This window comes from Ciconia boyciana, chromosome 18 (genome assembly GCF_034638445.1).
Source record: "Ciconia boyciana chromosome 18, ASM3463844v1, whole genome shotgun sequence".
Lineage (NCBI taxonomy): Eukaryota > Metazoa > Chordata > Aves > Ciconiiformes > Ciconiidae > Ciconia > Ciconia boyciana.
The window spans coordinates 2,299,678-2,319,978 of NC_132951.1; the positions used below are offsets into that span (position 1 = coordinate 2,299,678).

Consider the following 20,301-nt stretch of genomic DNA (forward strand, 5'->3'; position numbering starts at 1 on the left):
CTCTTAGAATATATGTAAGTACTGACTGATTCTTTTGAATTATTTTCTTGTGTCTTAATCAAAAATAAGACCAGTTTTCTAGCACCCACAAAATATATTTTGAATACTGTGGGTCAGATCCTCAGCCAGCCCAAACCAGGATAGCTTTTTTTTAAATTTTTGTAATTAATTCAGGCTGTTTTCATTAAGCAGGCAGAGGCATACGGAGCCAACCCTGGTAGCCACCTGCACAACTGATCCCCAGAAACAGCATCTGCCCTCAGCAGATGATTAACCAGGGGTGCAAGTCCTGCTGCTCTGCTGTTGGACACTGTCTCCACAGTCAACGGGTCAGTTCGGATAGACCCAACTAACTCTGTTGGTCGTACTGTGTTCCTGTAAGTAGCCCATTTCAAAATTAGCTCTTCTCAACAGATATTGCTCTGCAAGTTTCTTCCTTCTTTTGGGTGGCTTTAGGGGAAGCCCCAAACGCCAGCAAGGTCCAAACAGGTGTCTGTCAAAAATGCTGTTAGGTGTATTCCATGGTGAGCTCAAACTGCAGCCTGCTTAAATCAGTGGATTTCTGCTCAGCATCTCTGCAAAATGAAACCGCTTGTCTAATTTTCAATGTTCAGTCTAAAAGCAGTGGCAGAAGAGACTTTCCCAACTACACACTCCAGATTTATCTCTCAGCTGGGATTAGAAACAGCTGAAAATCCAGGGTGGGCTTGCTTCAGGGTGCTTCCAAGGAATGACTTGAAAATACACTGTAATTTAGGTGCATTTAATCTTCCTATATTAAATGCATATTGCAAAGTTTAGAATGATTTGCTTCTAGCTATCACGTTTCTGTGTTGCTTATAGAAACCTCAGCTGTGAGAGGCTTCTCAGGACTCGGCATGCTTAGGTACCTGCCATGATGCAGAGACGAGACTGTCAGCAGACAGCGGTATTGTCGTGTAGGCTTCCGGATTTGCCCTCTTAACTAATGCTTTCCCAGGAAACCACCTAGAGGTGCACAGGAAGACGTACTGCGTTGAAATCAGAATACTTAGTGGCTTACACAGGGAAAACAACTACATTGTTCCCCTTAAAAACCTTGTCTGTGTTAGGTCTTTGTACTGTACTTCGTAGCTGTATGTGCTCCTGGTGTCTTCAAGGCTTTGTCTACACTGGAGGCCTGAGGCACTCTCCGGTGCACTCCAAAATTCAGATCCTTGGCTCCCTCCTCTGCCCAAAGGCAAGCTGGGACCAGACGTGGGTGGGCATCATCCCTTCCTTCACTCTTGCTGCTGTTAAAGGCCACATGAGCAAGGAGGGGAGCGGCTGTGCCCGGGTACGTGCCTGCAGCCGGACAGTCAGGGCTCACAGCTCCAGCGTACCCTGCGGGCACAGCCATGTGGCAAGAGCAGCTCTCCATGACTACGGTCCGTAAGCGGGTGTGTTTACAATGGACAACCCTTGAACAAGAGCTGAGTTTCCTCTCTGTTTGCAGAGGGCCAAGCGCACACAGACCATTGTAAACAACAATATCATTTAATTCTTTCGCATGCCTGACTCCTCCCAGCACCCGCAGTGCAGTTTATCTCGTTCTTCCACTACACAATTGCAATCACATGTGATAGCATCTCAGCCGTGGATTCTGCCTGGCACACCCCTTTCATTTCCACTGCCCCCTCCGGGTCCCTAGCACCACCTTCCTTAGTGCACCTGACCCCACCAACATCAAGGCTGGCAAGAAAATGGAAAATATGTTTTCAATTAACCTTTGCTTCCACCCACAAATTCTCACCCTTCCATTTACTTTTAATTACTGTAATTCCAAAATGGCCCCCAAATGAACTTTCCATCTCTTGTAGAACTTGTTTTCACATGAACGGTATAGTTGAATATAAGTGCATACAAGACTTGTGTATAACCTATCGAACGGATTCACAACGGGATGGCTAGCACACAAAGTTGTTGTTCTTGGCATGCCACTATTTGGAACTGAAACTTTCAGAGTTTTCAAAGCGGTAAGTATTTTAAGACCAGGAAACCACAAGGAACAATATATCTGCAAAGGCTATAACTACTGAAATTACTGCAGTAACCTGCACTGTGATGCATATATTAATATTATGATTGTTGGGTGTAGTATTGAATATAAATCATATTGGTTCATAATCTATTTTACTGAATGGAGGATATTTTATATTAAAACATGTAGGCTAAATTTCATCTAAAAATATCTTCTTCGTTACACAGATGAGAGGTCTCCAACTATCTCTGTCACCTGAGCAGACTTTGACACTGAGAAAGACATAATAAGTATGCATTTTCCAATGGCATTCAAAATATGCCTGATCTTAAGACATTTCTGTATAAAAAGATATGAAAAGAGCGTATGATGGGTAGGAGAATTGGTCCAACATTTCAAAAAGTGTTTAGGGTAGAGTAAGAATAGACATGCAGCTACTTCTCGTAGGAGTCTGGGATCTTCTCTTGAAATGAAGTAGACTCAGTTTCCTTCTGCCATCTTCACGTCAACACTCATTCATTTGCCTTGCCCACCCAGCAGTCCCCAGTTTGATACTTGCTAACATTCTGCCTCTCCTCCTTCTAAGATCTGGCTCCTCAACTAATTTATTTGTTAAGCATTGAAGATTATTTAGGTCCAAAGCTCTCACAGCAGGACAAAAGCTATCTATCTAACTAAAAAATAGGAAGAGACAGACAGGAGACCCTCAGAGATCCAGATGAAAGAGTTATAACACAATTTCTAACCTTCCTCTTAATGTAATATTTTTCAAATCTTCTGACTATCATAGAAACAGTGAATCTGGAAAGCAAGTACCAGCAAACTGGAATTGTATGAATGTGGGCAGAAAAACTATGTCCTGGGACTAGAGACAAGAGAAAAACGTATATGGGAGATAGAGGCGACAAGACCAAAAGGTGAATTTGTATGGACCTGTGTAGAGCCTTGTGGGCAAAGAAAACAAGCGTGTGCCATGGTAGAGAGAGGCAACATTTTTGGCAATGGTATTGTGGAGGAATACGAATCAAAGAGGCCAGAAAGAGGAGTTAGCAGTAAAAAGGACAAGCACTCCAGCTGTTGCAAGAAAAGCAAAGGGCTGCTCATACTGGTATGCTCTACTTGTGTACACGGAGAGTAGTATTGGCTCTCTGTTTTACAAAACCCTGTTTTCAGAAATAAGTTTGTCAGCCAAAGTAAAGAGAAAAAGATCAATGGATTGCAATAAACGGCATTTAACATAAAAATGAGTAAAATTTACAATTCAGTTAACTTGTTAAATGTTAAAAAAATCAGCAAACAATAGACACAATTTGTTTTGTTCAGAGCCCAGAGGTAGAGACCAAATCCTCTAAATTAATTTCTGCAAAAGCTGGGGTTTTTTTCCAAACAGGTCTGGATCCTATTCGTTGTAGAATATACTGATTACCAACTATTTTTAAGAGCTTTACACAAACATTATTTCTTTTGTTGTGTGAAATGCAGAATCAGCCATCTGGCAAATGCCCCAGAGCTAAAATCTTTTACATGACATATAATTCAAAATGATTAAATATACAACAGAAAATAGCTATAGCATTGCACTTAAAATAGCATGAACTTTTACTGCCGATCAAAACTGATTTCTTTAGCTTAACAAGTATCCAAAGAACAATTATTTGAAGAGCTTTTAAGAGTTTCAATATGTAGGAACTAAACCTCATCTAAATTCAGTATCTTAAGTCAAATAAAAAAGAAACAAATGTACAAAAGATTAAATGGTCCTGCGTTATAAGTAGACATTTAAATCTATGGGAAGCTAAATTCATTCGAACAAAAATACTATATTCCCTCTGTATGTGTATTGCTGGGGCTTTCCTCTCCATTGCTAAGGGCATCTGCCAAAACAACTCTGACATTCTTAGGCAATGACTAGGGACTAGCCTGGAATCAGACTGTTCATCCACTCCCTCCATCATCAGAATGGGCAATTTCAAAGAAGAACAGGGAATAAAGCTCCGTGCATGATCCCTAAGTGCAGTCAATCTTTCTTCCTGCACCACAGTCGACTTTAAGTTAAACTTGCTGTCTTTTTTCCAGAAATACTCCAGGCCTGAAAAATTGCCAGGTCCTCATCCCACACCCAGTTCTCCAGTAGTTTATGAGAAAGAGCACGCAAACATCTGCATGTATTTGGGGTGCATGAGGGTAGGTACAGAAATATTACCCTGTGTAATTATTGAGTGGTTATGGCTCCGTTTCTCAAATACATTTTTCAGACAAGTCAAAGTCTACATTTCCCAAAAAGCACTTGGTGCAAGTCAGATCTCAGTTGTAAGACAAAAAAGTCTAAATGTAGGAGATTTATCTCACGGATTTCAATACTTGGATAAACCTGATACGGACGAATACACCGCTGCCGACTTTCCAAAAAAATTTGCTTCTCAATTCTTTCAGACCAAGCATGAGAACCTTCATCCCAAGGCAACAATGTGAGGAACCTGCAAGTCTGTGATTACTAAGGCTTAGAATTAAAATGGCTTCACGCCCTTGCCTGTGGAGTTGGGTCAGCCTCACAACCAAGGCACCTCAGATGTTCTGACCCCAGACTTTTCTGAACTCTAATAAAATAATGCTCTTAAATCTTGACCTTTTCAGCTCATAATGATTCCTGAAGCAGCAGGATTTTTCGTGCTGCTTTTTACAAGACTTTCAGGCTTGTAGAAAGCCTAAACTGATTGCTGGCTGGTTTGGGATTGCAGCAACACCAAAACCTCTCCTCTTACTAAGACACTTGCCCTGGTTTTCTGGGTCTAATCCTGCTCTGAATAACATGCATGTTAATTCAGTTACCTGACTGAGCTTTTAGTGTAAAGGCAGGCTTTGTGTCTCCCTGCTCTTGATGTTATATGAAGAGATGCATATATTTCACATAATATTGACTGCAGTGTAGAAAGCTACCCTGTGCACCATACACATTACTAATTAACACAATACTAATTAAACCTGAAGATGGAACATGAAAGTAGTAGCACAAATATTCTCATATTACAAAGCGCAAAAGCATGTTTTATATTATTTAACCCATCCTTGGCAGAACCACAGGAGAAACAGAGCAATTTTCATCAGAAGTATCTTTGCTTTTCATCAGAAGAGGGGTGACCCAGGCAATCTCCTATAATCTCTTCCATCTCAGTAGAACAAAATTTCTATTTTTGACGGTATTTTCTCTTTGAAAGCTACAGGCTTCTCTGATGTTTGGGGGTCCTAAAACCTGAATGTCACTGCTCTTCTTGTACCTCCCTGCTTTGCATTAAACATAACATCATATATTTTCTACTTTTCACTGAAAAATTGGGAAATCTTCCCATCTTTCTATTTGACCAAACGCTGCTACAAAGGTGCCAGGAGTCCTATTTCTGGAAAGAAAAAGAAAAGTAATACTCCTAATGAAACAGGAGTCTACTCTTACTATCTATTCAAAATAAACAACGTATCTTCTTACAAATGAGCATTCTCATTCTTATTTATGTGTCCAAATTTTGCATACTTCGCAATACTGGAAGAAAGAAAAGATTGAAGAACACATGGAGAATCAAGAGAAATTTGAGCATCCCCGAGGAAACAGAGGTTTAGGGACGGGGTAATAACTGCAAGATTGTAATGAGAATTTGGAAAACTTTGCTAGATAAAAACGTATAACAAAACTGTTGCTGTCATTTCATTCCCTGGGCCTGATTATGTTTTCATGATGGGCCTTTGCACTGCTTTAACAGTAAGAGCTCTTTAAGTAAATGAGTATCAGACCTCCACACTGGTGAAACGCAAGGCTTGCCAAATTTAACAGGAGTCTCTACGGTACTCTACATCCACTCATCTTGACGAAGAAGTGGTGGAAGCTACTCAGTGGTTTCAAATGGCATCTATTTTCTTCTCTTCTGGAATGGTACCTGGATGCTGCCAGTTTGGTGCCAAGGCTGTATGCTTCCTTGCCCTCTTTCGCAAACAGCCGAGAAACAATCAGAAATTGCTTCATAATAGAGCCAGGGTGAAAGGTGAGAACTGGAGTATTCTGAAAGCCTGCTGCCAGACCTGAGGAAGATAGTGTCATTTTGGTAAACCTGTCAAGCTGTTGTAAGAACTTCCTGAATGCTTCCTACCATCTGCTTTTGATGCTTTCAAGACTTGGCTGGAAGCCTGGAGGTTTTCCTGCTCCTTCCCGCCCAACCTATAATGGAGTAATTCTGGATCTGTTCCCTGTCATCCCAGCCTCTTCCTCAGTTTCTTCTGCTTACAGCTGGGTTTTTTTAATTTTTTTTTTCTTTACTGCAGTGGCCTTGTGCCCTGAATCATCTCTCCTGGGGCGGTAAGAGTTCCTCTGATGTTGAACAAGTGCCGGGCTTTTCAATTGTGTTCATGTTCTTGAGAGGAAGGGTCTGGCCTACATGACACATTCCTTCTTCACACTCACATCAACAAGTTTAACTTTGTGTGCAGGGCTCTCAATGGAACGGCCACACAAAGCCCATCTCCAGTGACTCCGTCAGACTGCACGCTGCGCTGGTCTGGTTAGCGAATATTGATTGATATAATTTGTAGGGTTTGAGATAAATGTCATAAAGGACAATGAGTTCAAAGAACAGATTAAAAAACAATAAATTCAATTTCAAGGCGTTCCCTCCTGTACTAATCTGTGTAGGTTCCTGTGTTTTTGGAAAGCATGTTGCTTATCTTCCTCATCAGTAGGCCCACTGCATTCCAGTATTTTGGATCAATGCCATTTGTAATAATCTAGATCAGTTTTTATTCAACGTTTATAAAACAGGCCATGTATCATAGGGTATATTTTATAGCAGATGGTATCTCCAATTCATTTAACCCCCCCTTCACTTCCCTCCTCCAATATCACAGTGCATACTTACAAAAGCTCTTGAAAGTAGAGCTGAACAGAATTTTTTTCAACAAATAGTAAATTTGCTGAAAAATGGAGTTTCCAAGCAACAAAACTGTTAAACTGTGGCAGACTGAAAATGAAATGTTCTGTCTTCTAGAAAAACCAGGTCTTGCTATTTGGACATTTGGAAAAAAAAAAAAAAAAGTGGGGTGGGTGGTTGCTTTCAGAAATCATTTTCATCTAAAAAAATTCTGCACTAAAAAGGTGATAAACACAAAGGTTAAATAGCCAGAACACAAAGCATTTGTTTCAGGTCAGATTACACTTTTTGAGTTACCGCAGTGTCAACTGTTTGAGGATCTTCTGTGTGTTTTTAATTTGGAAAGTTTCTCTTTTGACTTGGTGAGAACTAATTTTCCCCAAGGCGTATTAATTTGGGGACTTATCCACGAGACCCAGTATTTGCCAGACTCTACTCAAAACACAGCTCTCCGAGGTGGCGAGAAAGTTTCCTGTTCAGCATGGTATTTAAACATAGCCCTAAGACTCATTTCAATAAACTGGACTATTCAAACATGTACAGATAAGCACATGCTTAAGCACTCTGCTGGTTCGCACCAGAGTTTATGAGCTTTCAGGATCAATGATGTACACCTTACAACCACTCCCTTGCTTGAGATCATAATGGAAGGGTGAAGATTTTCCTGAGATTAACATACCAAACGGTAATAAAATATATGTATTCATATCTGCTTGGGAATACTTCATTGTAATTTTGCAAAATATTATTTATATAACTCCGAGGATACATAAATCGCTGATAAAAATAAATAAGTAAAAAATATTTTAGCTCGGTGATAACAGAACCAAATCATAGACTTTTTTATGTTTTAGCTTTAATCACACATCTTAGAAGCCACGACAAATAAGCTCATCTTAGTTTACCTTGCAGAAGAAGTTAATCATACCTGCGTTTCTCAGAAACCTGAGTTTGTAGTCAACAATAACTCTGGTTTCAGGATTATAGAATCCATCACCACAGTCATAACATCCTTCAGGGATTTTTTTGGGAGGATCCAGATTTGTAAGCTGAGAAATGCCTGAAGAAAAAAAACCAAAGGGTTTGCTTTACTTTGCGTTTTTTACTTTGCCTTTTTTTTTTTTTTTGCATTTGCACCTTTGATCAAGATAACTAACAAATATTACATCTCCATGGCATTTGCTACAAAACCAATGCAGTTACCTTAAAAGAAATTTTCTAAAACATTTTGCCCATTTTTCAGATGGAGAAAATGAAAAAATCCATACACAAAAAGTGTGTAACAAAAAGATATCACTTTGATTTCCTCATTCACGCTCCTGTGATTCAGCCCACTAAGCTAACGTTACAAATATGACCCCAAACTCCAAAATGGGGCCAGGAGAGTCTTGCTGGCCTCCCAGAACTACATGTCATCACTAAAATATTCTATGTATAAAGAAGAGTATTTTATGTATGACGTTACATATTTTACTCACTCGTTCCTTATAAATCTTTTCACCTTTTGACTACAGACAGATAATAACATTACAAAAGTCTTTAGCAAAAATATAGACCGGACCCAAATGTTTATTTTGGGATCTACTAAAAAGCTACATGGGACAGATGCATTCAAACTTTATTGGTTGTCCTGGATGTAAAGTAATTGCTTTTGCTCAACTTTTCAATATTAAAAGCAGACGGCTAATGCAGTGAAGGTGAAATGTATAAAAGGGTTAATCAGGATATCAAAAGCCGCAGATAACCAAGCCCCGTCCTGCAGGTCATCACTCAAGAAGAGCCCACACTGTGGCCGCGCTGCCGCGTCCTGCACCGTGCCGGTGGAAGGTGGTGTCAGCATTCTGGCAGCGTCATACGGTCGGGCCCTGAAATTAGCCAGAGCATTTCTGCTCCATGTTACTCATGGAGCCGAATTAATCTTTCTTAAGCAAAGTTGTTAGTTTAATTCCTTCCAGACTCTTAGGATCGCAAACGCAGTTCAGTACCTGCTGGTTTAAGACCAGAACAGATTTCTGTATAAAATCTTCTGTCGTAGCCATCACAGTAATGCCATTTTTTATCTTTGTACTCGAGACCATCTGCAAAAGTGTATTTCCCCTGCAAAACACGTTCGGGCACAGAGTTAATAAACATGATGGATGGATGGAGGACGAACAAGGCCAGCCTTCCGCTGCCAAAACCGCGCGCCAGCCGAGCCGAGCGGGTGCGTGGTTCAGCTCGGGTTTAAGCGGCGGTGGGAGCCCATCTGCGAGCGGCCTGGCCCCGGGCGGCCTTGCCCCCACGCGTTTGGGTGCCAGGCGCTGCCGAGGGGGCGAAAAATTGGCTCGGCTCGGAAATCCGCTTATTTCACCCCAAACCGCCTCCGCTCCTCGGCGGTGGGGTCCCCTCGGGGTGAGGCGGGGCGCGGGGGCAGGCCCCCCTCCCGCCCGGGGTACCTGCACGGGCACCCCGCGGTGCCAGACCGCCCGGTATCTGCCGCCGTTGGGGAACAGCAGCTCTCCCTCGCCGTCAAACATCCCGTCCCTCAGCGCTCCCCGGTACTCGGTGCCCGTCGGCAGCGTGTAGGAGCCCTGTCCCTCCATCCTGGAAGAGAGAGGGCGGGTGAGGAGGGAGGGGCGGGCACCCCGCGCCCCCCGCGCCCCGCCGGGCCCACCTCCCGCGCACGCTGTCCCCGCGGTAACGGCCGCCCGCCGCCTCCATGGCGGCCCGGCCCGACGGCGCGGCGACGTCGCCATGGCAACGCCGCCGCTGCCGGGGCGCCGCGGGGACACGGAGCTCCACCTCCCGCGGCAGCCGCGCATGCGCGCTCCCCGCCCCCCGCCGGCGGCGCGCATGCGCGGTGGCGGGCGGGCGCCGAGGGGAGCTCAAGGAGAGCGGCGCCGGCGCCATGCCCGGCTCCCTGCAGGTGCCCTCCCTGGAGGAGCTCGACGTGCAGGAGGTGAGTGGGGGCCCGCCGCCACCGGACCCTTCCCCCGCGGGGCAGCGCGGCGGGCCGGCGCCGAGGCGGGCCGCCCCCATTGCCGCTCTGCCCCGCTGTAGGTGAGACTCAGCTCGGCCGTGCTGAAGGCCGCGGCCCATCACTACGGCGCGCAGTGCGACCGCCCCAACAAGGAGTTCATGCTGTGTCGCTGGGAGGAGAAGGACCCGCGGAGGTGCCTGCAGGAGGGCCGCCAGGTCAACCAGTGCGCCCTCGACTTCTTCAGGTGAGCGGGGCCCCCGGCGGCCGCCCGCCTCCCAGCGCCCCGGAGGGCGCCCGGGCGGGGAGCCCCGCTGCTGCGGGCGCGGAGGCCCTCGTCTGCCGTGGAGGTGGAGGTGTTCCGGGGGATCTCCCGGTGTAGCGCGTCCTTGCCGAGCTTCGTTAGTCGAGCGCTGGCGGCCACTCGGTTTGATTTAAAACGCTGCTCCCGCCACGGCCTTCAGAGTCTTTCTTGTTGCTTCTTTAGCTCTTGAGAAGAGAGGCCGCGCCCTTTTCTTTTGTTTTGTGTATTTATACGTTAATTTATCCTTTCACATGAGGCTCTATGGCTTCTGTTCCAGAGTAAGTGGCCTAGGTTTTTGTTAGGTTAGCAAAGGAATGCAGGGGGGTGGTGGAAGACTTGCTGCTTCTGCACCGTGCAACTAGATCATGAAATCCAGGAAACAGACCTAAGCTTTGCACTAGCTGTCTTCTCTGTTGCACAGGCGTACCACTGTGAAAGCTGGAGTAGAGACACCATTTGCCTCTTCTGACCAAAAATGTAGATTCAAGACGCGTGCCAGTATCACGTTCTTAAGTTGCTAGTAAAAGGCCTAGTTTAATTAGCTCAAAGCATGTCCACTTCCAGTATAGCAGCTAGTAATCAGAAACTTCTAAGCGTGTCTTCTTGAGCTTAAGACATCAGATTAATTTGGAAGCATTAGAGCATTGTATAATGTACACTAAGTTATTTGGCAAAACAAGGATCTCATGGAGGAGCTGTGTACACCTGCCTAGCAAGAATACCTTCCACATATTAGTTAAGTTATTGCTATTCCTACTTGTAGCTACAATGATACAAATTTTACTGGTATTGGTATCAAGTTCTGCTTAATGATGCTTCAAATGCTGACTTCTCCGAAGACTTTAAATGTTCCTGAGAACTTAAAACTACAAAAAACACTTTATCACAAGTTGAGGTTTGAATTGGTAAGAGAGAAAAGCATTAACATTATAACACTTGCTAATGATTTTCTTTCTGTGATCTCTTACAGGAAGATTAAGACGCACTGTGCGGAGCCGTTTACTGAGTACTGGACGTGCATTGACTATACCAACTTGCAGGAGCTGCGTCGCTGCCGAAAGCAGCAGGCAGTATTTGATAACTGCGTGCTGGAGAAGTTGGGTTGGGTGAGACCTGATCTGGGACAGCTCTCTAAGGTAACTTCATGCCTTTTTGATCAGATAGACAGATTTTTCTCTCCCTTCTTACGGATATTTTGTCCAGACCAGGTCTCAAACTCTTCTCCCAGCCAGAAGGTGATTCATGAACTCAACACGGGAAGCTTGTGGACTTTACTAGAAGTCAAGACTCTGTCAGCATTATCCAGGGTTGCTTTCCCAGAAGACTTGCACTTTTCTTAGCTCCACTTACTTTTACTTTTTTGCTTTTCCTAGTGCAGAGACCCTTCCTTTAGGAGTGAAAGGAAAGAGCAGCATCATCAGATGTTGATCATCAGATCAACAATGTGTCCTTAATGTAGTTTGGTACTTCTTGGTACTTCTTCCTTTAAGTTCTGACTCAATCTAGCTTTTCTGTTAAATGCTGTAAGAAGTCGTATCATGTCGTCTTTTTTCTTTCCAGGTTACGAAAGTGAAGACAGACCGTCCTATGCCTGAGAATGCGTATCACTCTAGACCTAGACCAGAGCCAAATCCACCCATTGAAGGAGAGCTGAAGCCTTCTCCGTTTGGCAGTAGGCTCTTTTTCTGGTCCTGGTAAAGTGGGCAGACTGTGCTGTAACTAAAGTGCAAAGATGTATTGCTTGCGAATGTAAATTGTCCAGTATGCGCTGGGTATAACTTTAATGATTAAAGAACCCCAAACCATTACATGGCTTAGTAGACTTCTTTAAACATACTAACACATCATAGCAACTAAAAAAAAAGTATTTCCTTGTTTTGCACAGTGCTCTCTGCAGTCATATAGCCCTTAGGACCATCTTAACGCTAGTAATGTCAGTTGCCTGATAGTGGCTACCAGGCAGAGATGTGTATAAACGTAGCCTGAGTCTTTGACTACTGCTTCAAACAGTCGAAAACTGGTGAGACTTTATTTATTTACTTATTGAGAACACTGCCACTTGGATCAAGGAAACTTTGAGAACAAACAAGTTGTTAATGTCTTCTCTTAGACTTGCAACTGATAACTGTGCGTTTTTTTCCCAAGGGACTCCTTTGTAGGTTTAACCTAAAATCTGTCTTGGAGCAAGGATTTAGTCTGAATCTGTGGCTTTTGCTAGGTATGAGGTCAGTACTGTTTCTGACATAAGATCTTTGTTCTACTTACCGGCTACTCATTCCTCATGCAGCTAGGTTAGTGGCTTCCCTTTTTTTTTTTTGGGGGGGGGGCGCGCGGAGGGCGGTTGTGGAACACAAGCTACTTCATCACAAAAATCACACTGAAATTTCAATGCTTTTAAGGAAAAATTATATCCTAAAGGCTCTTCCTGTCCCATTAAGCAGTGTAAGAAGGTGGCTTGTCTTCTGTCTTGAGGCCCTGGCTTGAGGGGTTTGGGGCAGATCCTTCCCATTGTTTCACTGTGATACTCTTTTTTTTTGATAGTGGAGTAAATCAGCTTTCTTTTAGATATTGTAGAAAAGAGAACTTAAAGTCATATGTTTCATAGCAAGTAGATCTAGTCTTTCTTCCACTTCCACCCAATAGCAAGAACCTTATTACAAAGCTCAGAAAAAATTACATGAACTTGTTTTCACAAAGCCATGTGTAGTTTAGCTTGCTCTGGGCCAGATTGTGTAGCCTGAACCATAGCAAAGACTTGAATAGTGCTTTGCTCCTTGAGTAGCCTAGCCTTTATTAGGATCTGAAGATTTACCATCTCCTTCTTTGGGGTAGGATTAGACTGTAATGGGTCTGTAGCTGCAGTGTGTGTTTCTGATGCATGGAGGTAGAGGGAAAATTGTATAACATTTATCTAAAAATAGCTCGTGCACTGTGTGGCTCATGGGTTCTTGCTACTTCCTGCTTGGGTGTGTTGACTGAAACTCCCAGCAGGTGCTATGGCATACACGTTTGCATTTTAATGTCTGTATCATACTGTCTTAGCAGCTCCTTGCCTAAATCTGTGAGACGGTGTGCACCTTTGCAGTTTCTCCTTCCAGATCACTGCCAGTGTTCCAGAGCAGCCACGTGTTACTGAAGAAAGATAACCTCTTTTCTGCAGAGACTGAAATTAGGACAAGCTTGAGGTCTAATGGCATTCAGCTGAGTGAGTGAAATGAGGTTTGGCCAAGTAAAGGATAAATTGTTCTGGGATGTTAACACGTGTCACATCTGATCTCTTGTTGCTGACCCACTCCAATAGTTAGGCAACCTCGCAGAAAGACTTTTTAGGTATTACTTACTGTGTTTTGCTAATAACTTACTGTTGTCAGCATAATGCATGAAACGTTGCACTGCTGAACATCTGCTTCTGAATAAACAGGCAGGGGCATTCCAGTAGTCAGCCCCTAATTGTAATTAAAGAGTATTTTTCCCATTAAATTGCTTCTGAAAAGAATGACATGCATAAATAGGGGGACTTTTTTTTTAAAGAGCCTTTTACGAACCCCATCCTTAAGTTGACTAGTACTGTAAGAAAAAAAAAGTGATTTATACTGCAGCCTCAAAGGTTTAAGATTGTTCATCTGTTTCATGACAGCAAATCTACTACCTCTTGTGTCAGAGGTGGTTGATCCAGTAATGATGCACTGACCACGTTTAAAAGTCAGCATTAACTATCTGCTCACCTAGATTCCCTCTTCAGTTTCAAGCAGGAGTGGGCAGGTGAATGTATAAAAGAGAACAGCAGAGGAGGACAATGAAGTGATGAAGTCAAGTAGAATTCAGCTGTACTGTGAGCACTTCTTTCATTAACCTCTTTGAGGTAATTGCTTCTTGTCTTTATCTCTTGGCTGAAACTCTGCGAAAAAGTGTTGCCAGAGGTCTGGTTCTTGGTGCTTCGAACAGTGCCTGTATGTAGCTATTTCTGTTCAAAATCATTGTGCGGCTTTACTCAAACATAGATGCCCCCTTTGGAGCCATAATGTTTTCTTGGAAACTTTAGAACAAGTGAATGTCAAGATTGAGTAAAGACCATAAAAGTATTTTTGAGGAATGTATCTTGACATTTTTTTGGCAGATGGAGAGCAGACACACACAGATTCAACACAGATACTTTACTGGCAATGTGAGAAGTGTTATTTGTTATGTTGTAGGCTCTTAGCTCTGCCAGATCTTCTAATCACATGTGTCAAATTAACGAAATGTTACCCCAGTGTCATGGTAGCTTGCCATACCATGGGTTAGATTATGCAGAACCTGCTCTGTTCTTTCAGATTATGGATGGGAAGAGTAAAATCCTAGAGTAATTTCTAATCTCAGTAAGGTAGGAGCATGCATTTCTGGTGCAGCGGAGTTGTGTGGCACTAGCATGACAGCATGCTTCTGAAGAGGAAGTCCCCCTCCAAGTCACCTGGCAGTTTGACGTACCCTGCTCTCAAATGGTTCTGCTTAACTCCCAAGGGAAAAGAGCTGGAGAAGGTGTACTGTTAGCCAAAAAGGCCAGGAGTCCAACAGCAACTCCCACTGCTTATAGCCCCAAATCTGAGCAAGCAGTGGGAAGTAGTTGCTTTTATTTAACTCTTGCAAGTTTCATAATTGTGTTGCATGTCATATTATCATCCCTGATAAAAAAGAGACTCCCAGGAGTCAGTTCAGGTGGAACTAGCCTTGCAAACAGTTGTAAGCTGAGACTGGTTAGGGCAAAAACCATTCACTTACTCCTCTTCCTCTGCCTTCAATTGCAATATGGTTCTAGAATGGATAAATAAGGTAATTTCCACTCCCCTCCATAAGAAAAAAAACAAACAACCTTGCATCTTTATACCAAGGATTCATAATTTTAAAGAACCTTTACCTTCAGAACAAGGGATACTCCTATAAAGCTAGAGAAGAAATTTGGAGCTCAGGATAACTTCATAAAATCCTTTTGCAAGCTTGCTGTGTACTCTTGTACTAGAAGTGTTTCGAAACTGGAATCCCTCTGGATATTAATAGGAGATTTAAGACTCCCTCTTGTGGCTGCATTAAGCTGATCTTGGGCATCTGTGTGAAGATTTTGCCATCATGAAAGTCCTAAAGCTACTTCAGTATTGCTAATAGAAACTTGATCGCGTCTTTTGTCTCGGCTACACATTCCATTTGAACATGGTCTCAACTTGATTCTTCCTACATATGAGAACTCTTGAATTCAGTATGAAGTGAGAAGAGGAAGAAAAATGGTTTGAAAATGTTCTGATCACCTCAGTCACGTTTGATGTGACTTAAGGAGGTTAAGGCAGAGCCAAAGTAGATGGTGGTTGGGAAATCCCAGTGTAGTTTATATTTGCTTCTCTGAATCCAGAAAGGGGGTGTCCCTGGTGCTGCAGAGAACAGGATGGTTCTGAACCTGCAGGGCCAGCGCTAGTGGTGTGACAGGCGAACATGGGAAACAGGCTAATTGCAATATTTAACTTCATGTAAAAGCCCATTATTTCTTTTTATTAGGAATAGACATGATCTTACTGAATGGTCTTAATAATGCAACCTTGCCCTTCTGTTAATAGCTTTATGGTTTTCCATGTGAGCCCTTCTAGCTGGGGACTTGATCCGAGTCTGTTCTAAGACGCCTTCTGCATGGTCGAGCGTGGTACAGATAGCACTTTGGCAAAGAGAGACGATCTGAGAAAATACAGAACAGCAAACTAGAAGCAAAAAGTCTGTAGTGTTATTTTGGATATTAAGGCAATAAATCAACCCAGCAAGCAAAAGCAGATGCCGAAAGGGGAGTTGTTCCCAGACCCCAAAGGCAGGTCAGCAACACAGCTCACTCGGCAGCGCAGGGCTTATTCCTGGTTTTGGTTTCTTTCTGCTTCAGTGACAAGTTTCTTCACTCCCTTACACGTGTTGCAAAAGCTTTGGCAAGCCTAACGCATGCATGGGTACAGGTTCCTCTTGTGTGCGATGTCTGTGCTTGACGAGAGCAGCGCAGTGAGAGCAGGCAATCAGGAGAGCTGCATCGCCCGTGTGCTCCGAGTCTGCCTGGCTGGCTGAGAGCTGCTCCAGGCTATCACGGGGCTGGGACAGGAGCAGAAGCTGCTGGGACGTGAAGAGCTTTGCTGTACCTGACTGGATCCAGGAATAAGGGCTCAAAAGAAAAGAGATGAGAGCATTTAATAAGGTAAAAGCTCTTCTATCTTGCCTGCATCCCAAGCATCTCCCCATTGCTGCTGCCCTCACTGCCTGCGAAATAGCTTAGATCACGTTTGTCTGTTGCAGATGCCTGAACAAAAGGATTCCAACCTGCGTGTTCCTGTGCTCTTGGCTGGGCGGGCAAATGCAGATGGTTCAAGTGAGTGTTTCGTTCACGCTGTGTTCTGCAGCACAAAATGGCGAACAGCTTTTGCTGTTTTGATAGGGTTTAAATTAGTTTCTCCCTTCTCACCAGGGGAAATGAGGGCTGGGAAGAACGGCCATGCCTGTTGCTTTGTTAAGCTCGGCTTTGGCTCCGATTCTGGCACCAAGAAAGGAAATAAAATACAGGGAAGGGGAGCTTTATAAAAGAGCTATGGGTCTGCTCCCAAGTTGATAGGTTAAACCGTACAAAACACTGACTCTGAGGCATTGCTCTAATATTTGTAAAATCAGCATGGCAGCTCTGTTAAGGGCTATGAGTCACCCTGAGGGTGGTTCAGCTCTTTATAAGCAGTAGCACAGCCTTCTGCTTCCATGCAAACAGGAGCGAGAATTTTAATGGAGCCAGAACTACCCCTTTGGTTAGAGCACCGTCTGACCTCTGCTTTGTTCTCGCTGCCTCCCGTTTACAGCTGTGCGGAGAGTGGAACCTGACCCATCTTTGCCTGGGAGAAAAGGACTGGATGGAGCCCTTAAACGTGAATCACATCGATTGTAACCGTCCCCCCCCGCTGCCCCTCCTGCCCCCAGCCCGCAGCTCTCTCCAGACTCCTGCCTCTGAGCTCTGCCCGGCTGCTCCTGCGGGACACGGTCAGGTGTGGCCCGACTTGGCTTTCGTTTTCAGGAAGCCGCTGACAGCGGGCCTGACCCTGGCCATGTGCACGCAGCGGGAGGCTCTGCCTGTCCCCAGGCGCGGCCACAGGCGCTCGTGGCAAGCCTGCGCTCCAGGCTAAACAGAGGAAGGTGAGGGTCAGCAGCAGAGAGCTCTGCCCAAGACTCAGGAAGCACATTTTGGCAGAGGAAAGAAATACAATACAAGCAGGGAGGGAAACTCAGCTTCCATCCAACCCCCTCCAAGAAGCTTTTGGCTCCTTACAGCTGCTGGAGTCTTTACTATCAGTTATTGGGCTCTTTATTGTTACAGGCTTTCATGTGTTTGTTTTCTGTCTTTTACACCAGCATGTTGCAGAGGGGAAAGAACGGAGCGATACAGGAGTAGCGCGGACCGGAGGGTAGAGCCCTGCACTGGGGGACAGGGAACCCGGCTTCCCTTTCCTGCCTGTCACTATCTCATTGTGTGGCCTTGGGGCATGTCACATCCCTCTCTGCCCTGGCTCCTCTGTGCGATGGGGTGGTTCCACCCAACAGAGCGCTCTCTGCTTGTTTACTCGTCTTTGTCCTTGTAAAATGCCTTAGAGGAATCGTAGGGGAAGCTCTGCATGGCCACGCAGGCACAGACCCATCGCTCGAGGGGAGCCGCAGCCGAGCGCTGTTCTCCTTCCCCGGAGCAAGCGACGGGAGCCACGCACGGCGAGGGCGGGTGGGTGGGGAGAGACGTGGCGGGCCCATCACCCTACCCTCATCTCTCAGTCCAGCAGCTGCCTGCTGTTTGAAACGCTTTCCTCTACAGATTCTGCCCGTTCTGCCTTCTGTAAGCACGCCGGCAGGCAGACAGCTCTGTGATCGGGAAGGCAGTTGGAGATCTTGCTGTCTGAGGGGTGGAAGATGAGAAGCATCACTCTGAGCAGTCTTGGAAGGGTATTTCCCAATTCTGAACACCACGGGTCTCTCCTGCCTTTCAGAGATCATAAAGGCAACACCCTGCTTTCAGCTCTGAGCCGTTCTTTGCAGCGGTGGCAGTGCGATGCATGGAAGTGGCTGCGTACAGGGAGCCGAGGAGCGAGAGAGGTGGTTACAGGAGCGAAAGTCCCCAAAACACATGTAGCACCAGCGCACAGCGCTTGTCCTTGCAAACCCTGCTCTGCTCCCCATCATCACTTGCTCAGAGCCTTTGTTTCTTCTGACTGAGTGAAACCAGTTGTGGGATATTGTGTTCAGGGCATGACATAATCTGAGTCTGGGACTCCACCAGAGCAATCCGTTTGAAGATTTACCAGTCTGGCTAATTACAATAAAACTATGAAGGTGCTGCACTCTAAATGATTAACAGTTAATAAGTGGAGGTTTCTGCTTTCTTGTGCTTTTTGCTAGGAAACAAACCAGAGCAATTCTGGCTACGTCAGTGGCGTTTTCTTTTAGGAAGGAGGTCTGTCAGAGGCACGCTAACACATTTTCACAAAGCCACTGTCCATCTCCGTGTTGCTGGTGGCAGATCATTTGATTAAAAATATAAGTTGCTTCCTTGCTCCTTTCTCTGTGTGTTGCCTTTCTGCTTTTCTTTAAGCTTGAGCAGTGACAATAGCCTGCAGGATTTATTTGCTGTTTGTTGACATTTTCACTTTCTGATGCTCATCCTTACGTTCCCCCGTAGAGTTCAGCTTGTGTCAACCGCAGAGGGATGGTTTGAGGAAAGGCAGCATTAGCTGGAAATGCCCCTTCCGCCCTCAGTCCCTCTCAAAACGCCCATATTAACAATACACTTAAAATCTGAATTTGAATATCTACTTCCATATATAGTCCCATTTAGCTGTTACTGTCCTTAAAACATTTATTTGCTATCCATTCCAGCATCTTTAACATATTTTTGAGAGTATGTGTCATTACGTTTCGTCTGTAATAAGTCCATAGTGTGTCATTCTCTGTGGCGTACAGGTCTGCTACATCTCGGTGTTCCAGCAAACCTTCACCTGCCTGCCTGTGCGCTGCCACCTCCTCTCCTGTTGATTTGCAAGGGCTGCCCTGGAGTTGTAGCTGGGGTCACACAGGTTGGTGTCGCACCTATAGCTTTAGCGTCCGTGGTTCACAGGGGTGAAATTCCGTGCACGTAAACAGAAGCTGCGCGGGGTGAACATATAGACGTGGGAAAGCGATGAGAGAGGGTTCTGGGCTAAGCTGAAAGCTGAGGGATGGAGGTAGCAGCGTGACACCCATGAGATTCCAAAGCCACCGAGAACCTCGATAACTTCCAGCCCCATCTTGGGGTTTCTTTCGGCCATCGCAGGCCAGCTGCCCCATGGATCTCTGGGGCAGAAAGACCCAAGCCCCGCAGGCGCTGCTGGAGCCCCACGTCCACCTGTCTCCAATGTTTCCAGGGTACCGGCAGCTCCCGGGGAGCAACCAGAGCTACTGGGTCCTGGCCCTGGGCCGAGCCCGTTGGCGGGATGTGGGTGGCTGGGCCCTGGCGTGGCAGGCAAAGTGCCGTCAGAACAAAACTGAATTGAAGTGATTCTTTTCCTCTCCCCTTGGCCTGCGAGGAAATCTTTTTCCATTTACTATAAAACATGGTCCTTAATAGTGCTGAAGTGTTCTACGTATTTTAAATAAACATGAGTGGATTTGAGCCCAGGAGGACATGAAAGAATGCAGCATTTGCGGGGTACCGGCCCAGCACACATGTCAGCAATTTGGCTGCCTTGTGTACTTTGGCTTTTAAAAAAGCATTTAAAAGTAAACAAATGAAGGAAAATCTGGCAGCTGGATTTCAAAGTAAATTGCTTTCAGCTGATATACCCCATTTCCAGCTTGCTTGGGTAGTATCAAGCCATACACATTCAGCGAGAAGAGCGAGCGGCCAAGGAGAAGAGCGGGGGCGGGAGGGAGAACAAAAGCAGGGAAGTTCTGTGGATTTAATTCTTCCATTTCCTTCCTTTGCACCAAACACTCCCTGCCTGTCACTGCCCTCGTGTCAGACAGGCAGGTTAATGCTTCAGACAGCAAACCATGCTCCATCTTCTCTCAGCCCCTCTTCTGCTGGGCTCTGCCTCCCTTCCATCAGGCCTGGAGCAGGGACGGGACGGGATGG

General features: G+C 45.2%; 2 protein-coding genes and 1 long non-coding RNA gene across 10 annotated transcripts in view; 2 read left to right on the forward strand and 1 right to left on the reverse strand.

Moving 5' to 3' along the window:
- Positions 1-9,690, reverse strand: part of MORN5 (MORN repeat containing 5) — a 16,079-nt gene extending 6,389 nt beyond the window's left edge. For 4 of the 8 annotated variants that reach the window (XM_072883179.1, XM_072883178.1, XM_072883180.1 and 1 more), the window contains exons 1-3: positions 9,345-9,690; positions 8,895-9,006; positions 7,838-7,969 (exon numbers count right to left, since the gene is read on the reverse strand). In XM_072883179.1, coding sequence (XP_072739280.1) covers positions 7,838-7,969; positions 8,895-9,006; positions 9,345-9,644 — 544 coding nt within the window. In that variant the 5' untranslated portion in view covers positions 9,645-9,690. Of the gene's footprint in view, positions 1-3,270; positions 6,068-7,837; positions 7,970-8,894; positions 9,007-9,344 lie in introns of those variants that run through there. The other 4 variants (XM_072883182.1, XM_072883176.1, XM_072883181.1 and 1 more) reach the window with 4 other exon arrangements.
- A 31-nt stretch (positions 9,691-9,721) lies between these two features.
- NDUFA8 (NADH:ubiquinone oxidoreductase subunit A8) lies at positions 9,722-11,977 on the forward strand. The gene is made up of 4 exons (XM_072883183.1): positions 9,722-9,847; positions 9,949-10,112; positions 11,140-11,305; positions 11,730-11,977. The coding sequence occupies exons 1-4, from the start codon at positions 9,797-9,799 to the stop codon at positions 11,865-11,867; spliced, it is 519 nt and encodes a 172-aa protein (XP_072739284.1). The 5' UTR covers positions 9,722-9,796; the 3' UTR covers positions 11,868-11,977.
- Positions 11,978-14,454: 2,477 nt separating this feature from the next.
- LOC140661248 (uncharacterized) lies at positions 14,455-17,897 on the forward strand. The gene is made up of 3 exons (XR_012045682.1): positions 14,455-16,365; positions 16,464-16,536; positions 17,012-17,897. It is a non-coding gene; the product is annotated as an uncharacterized lncRNA (long non-coding RNA).
- Positions 17,898-20,301: the final 2,404 nt, after the last annotated feature.

Coding starts and splice junctions, on each gene's coding strand:
- NDUFA8 (XM_072883183.1), top strand. CDS start 9,797: ATGCCCGGCTCCCTGCAGGTGCCCTCCCTGGAGGAGCTCGACGTGCAG. Junction 9,848..9,948: donor AGGAGCTCGACGTGCAGGAG/GTGAGTGGGGGC, acceptor GCCCCGCTGTAG/GTGAGACTCAGCTCGGCCGT. Junction 11,306..11,729: donor ATCTGGGACAGCTCTCTAAG/GTAACTTCATGC, acceptor TTTTCTTTCCAG/GTTACGAAAGTGAAGACAGA.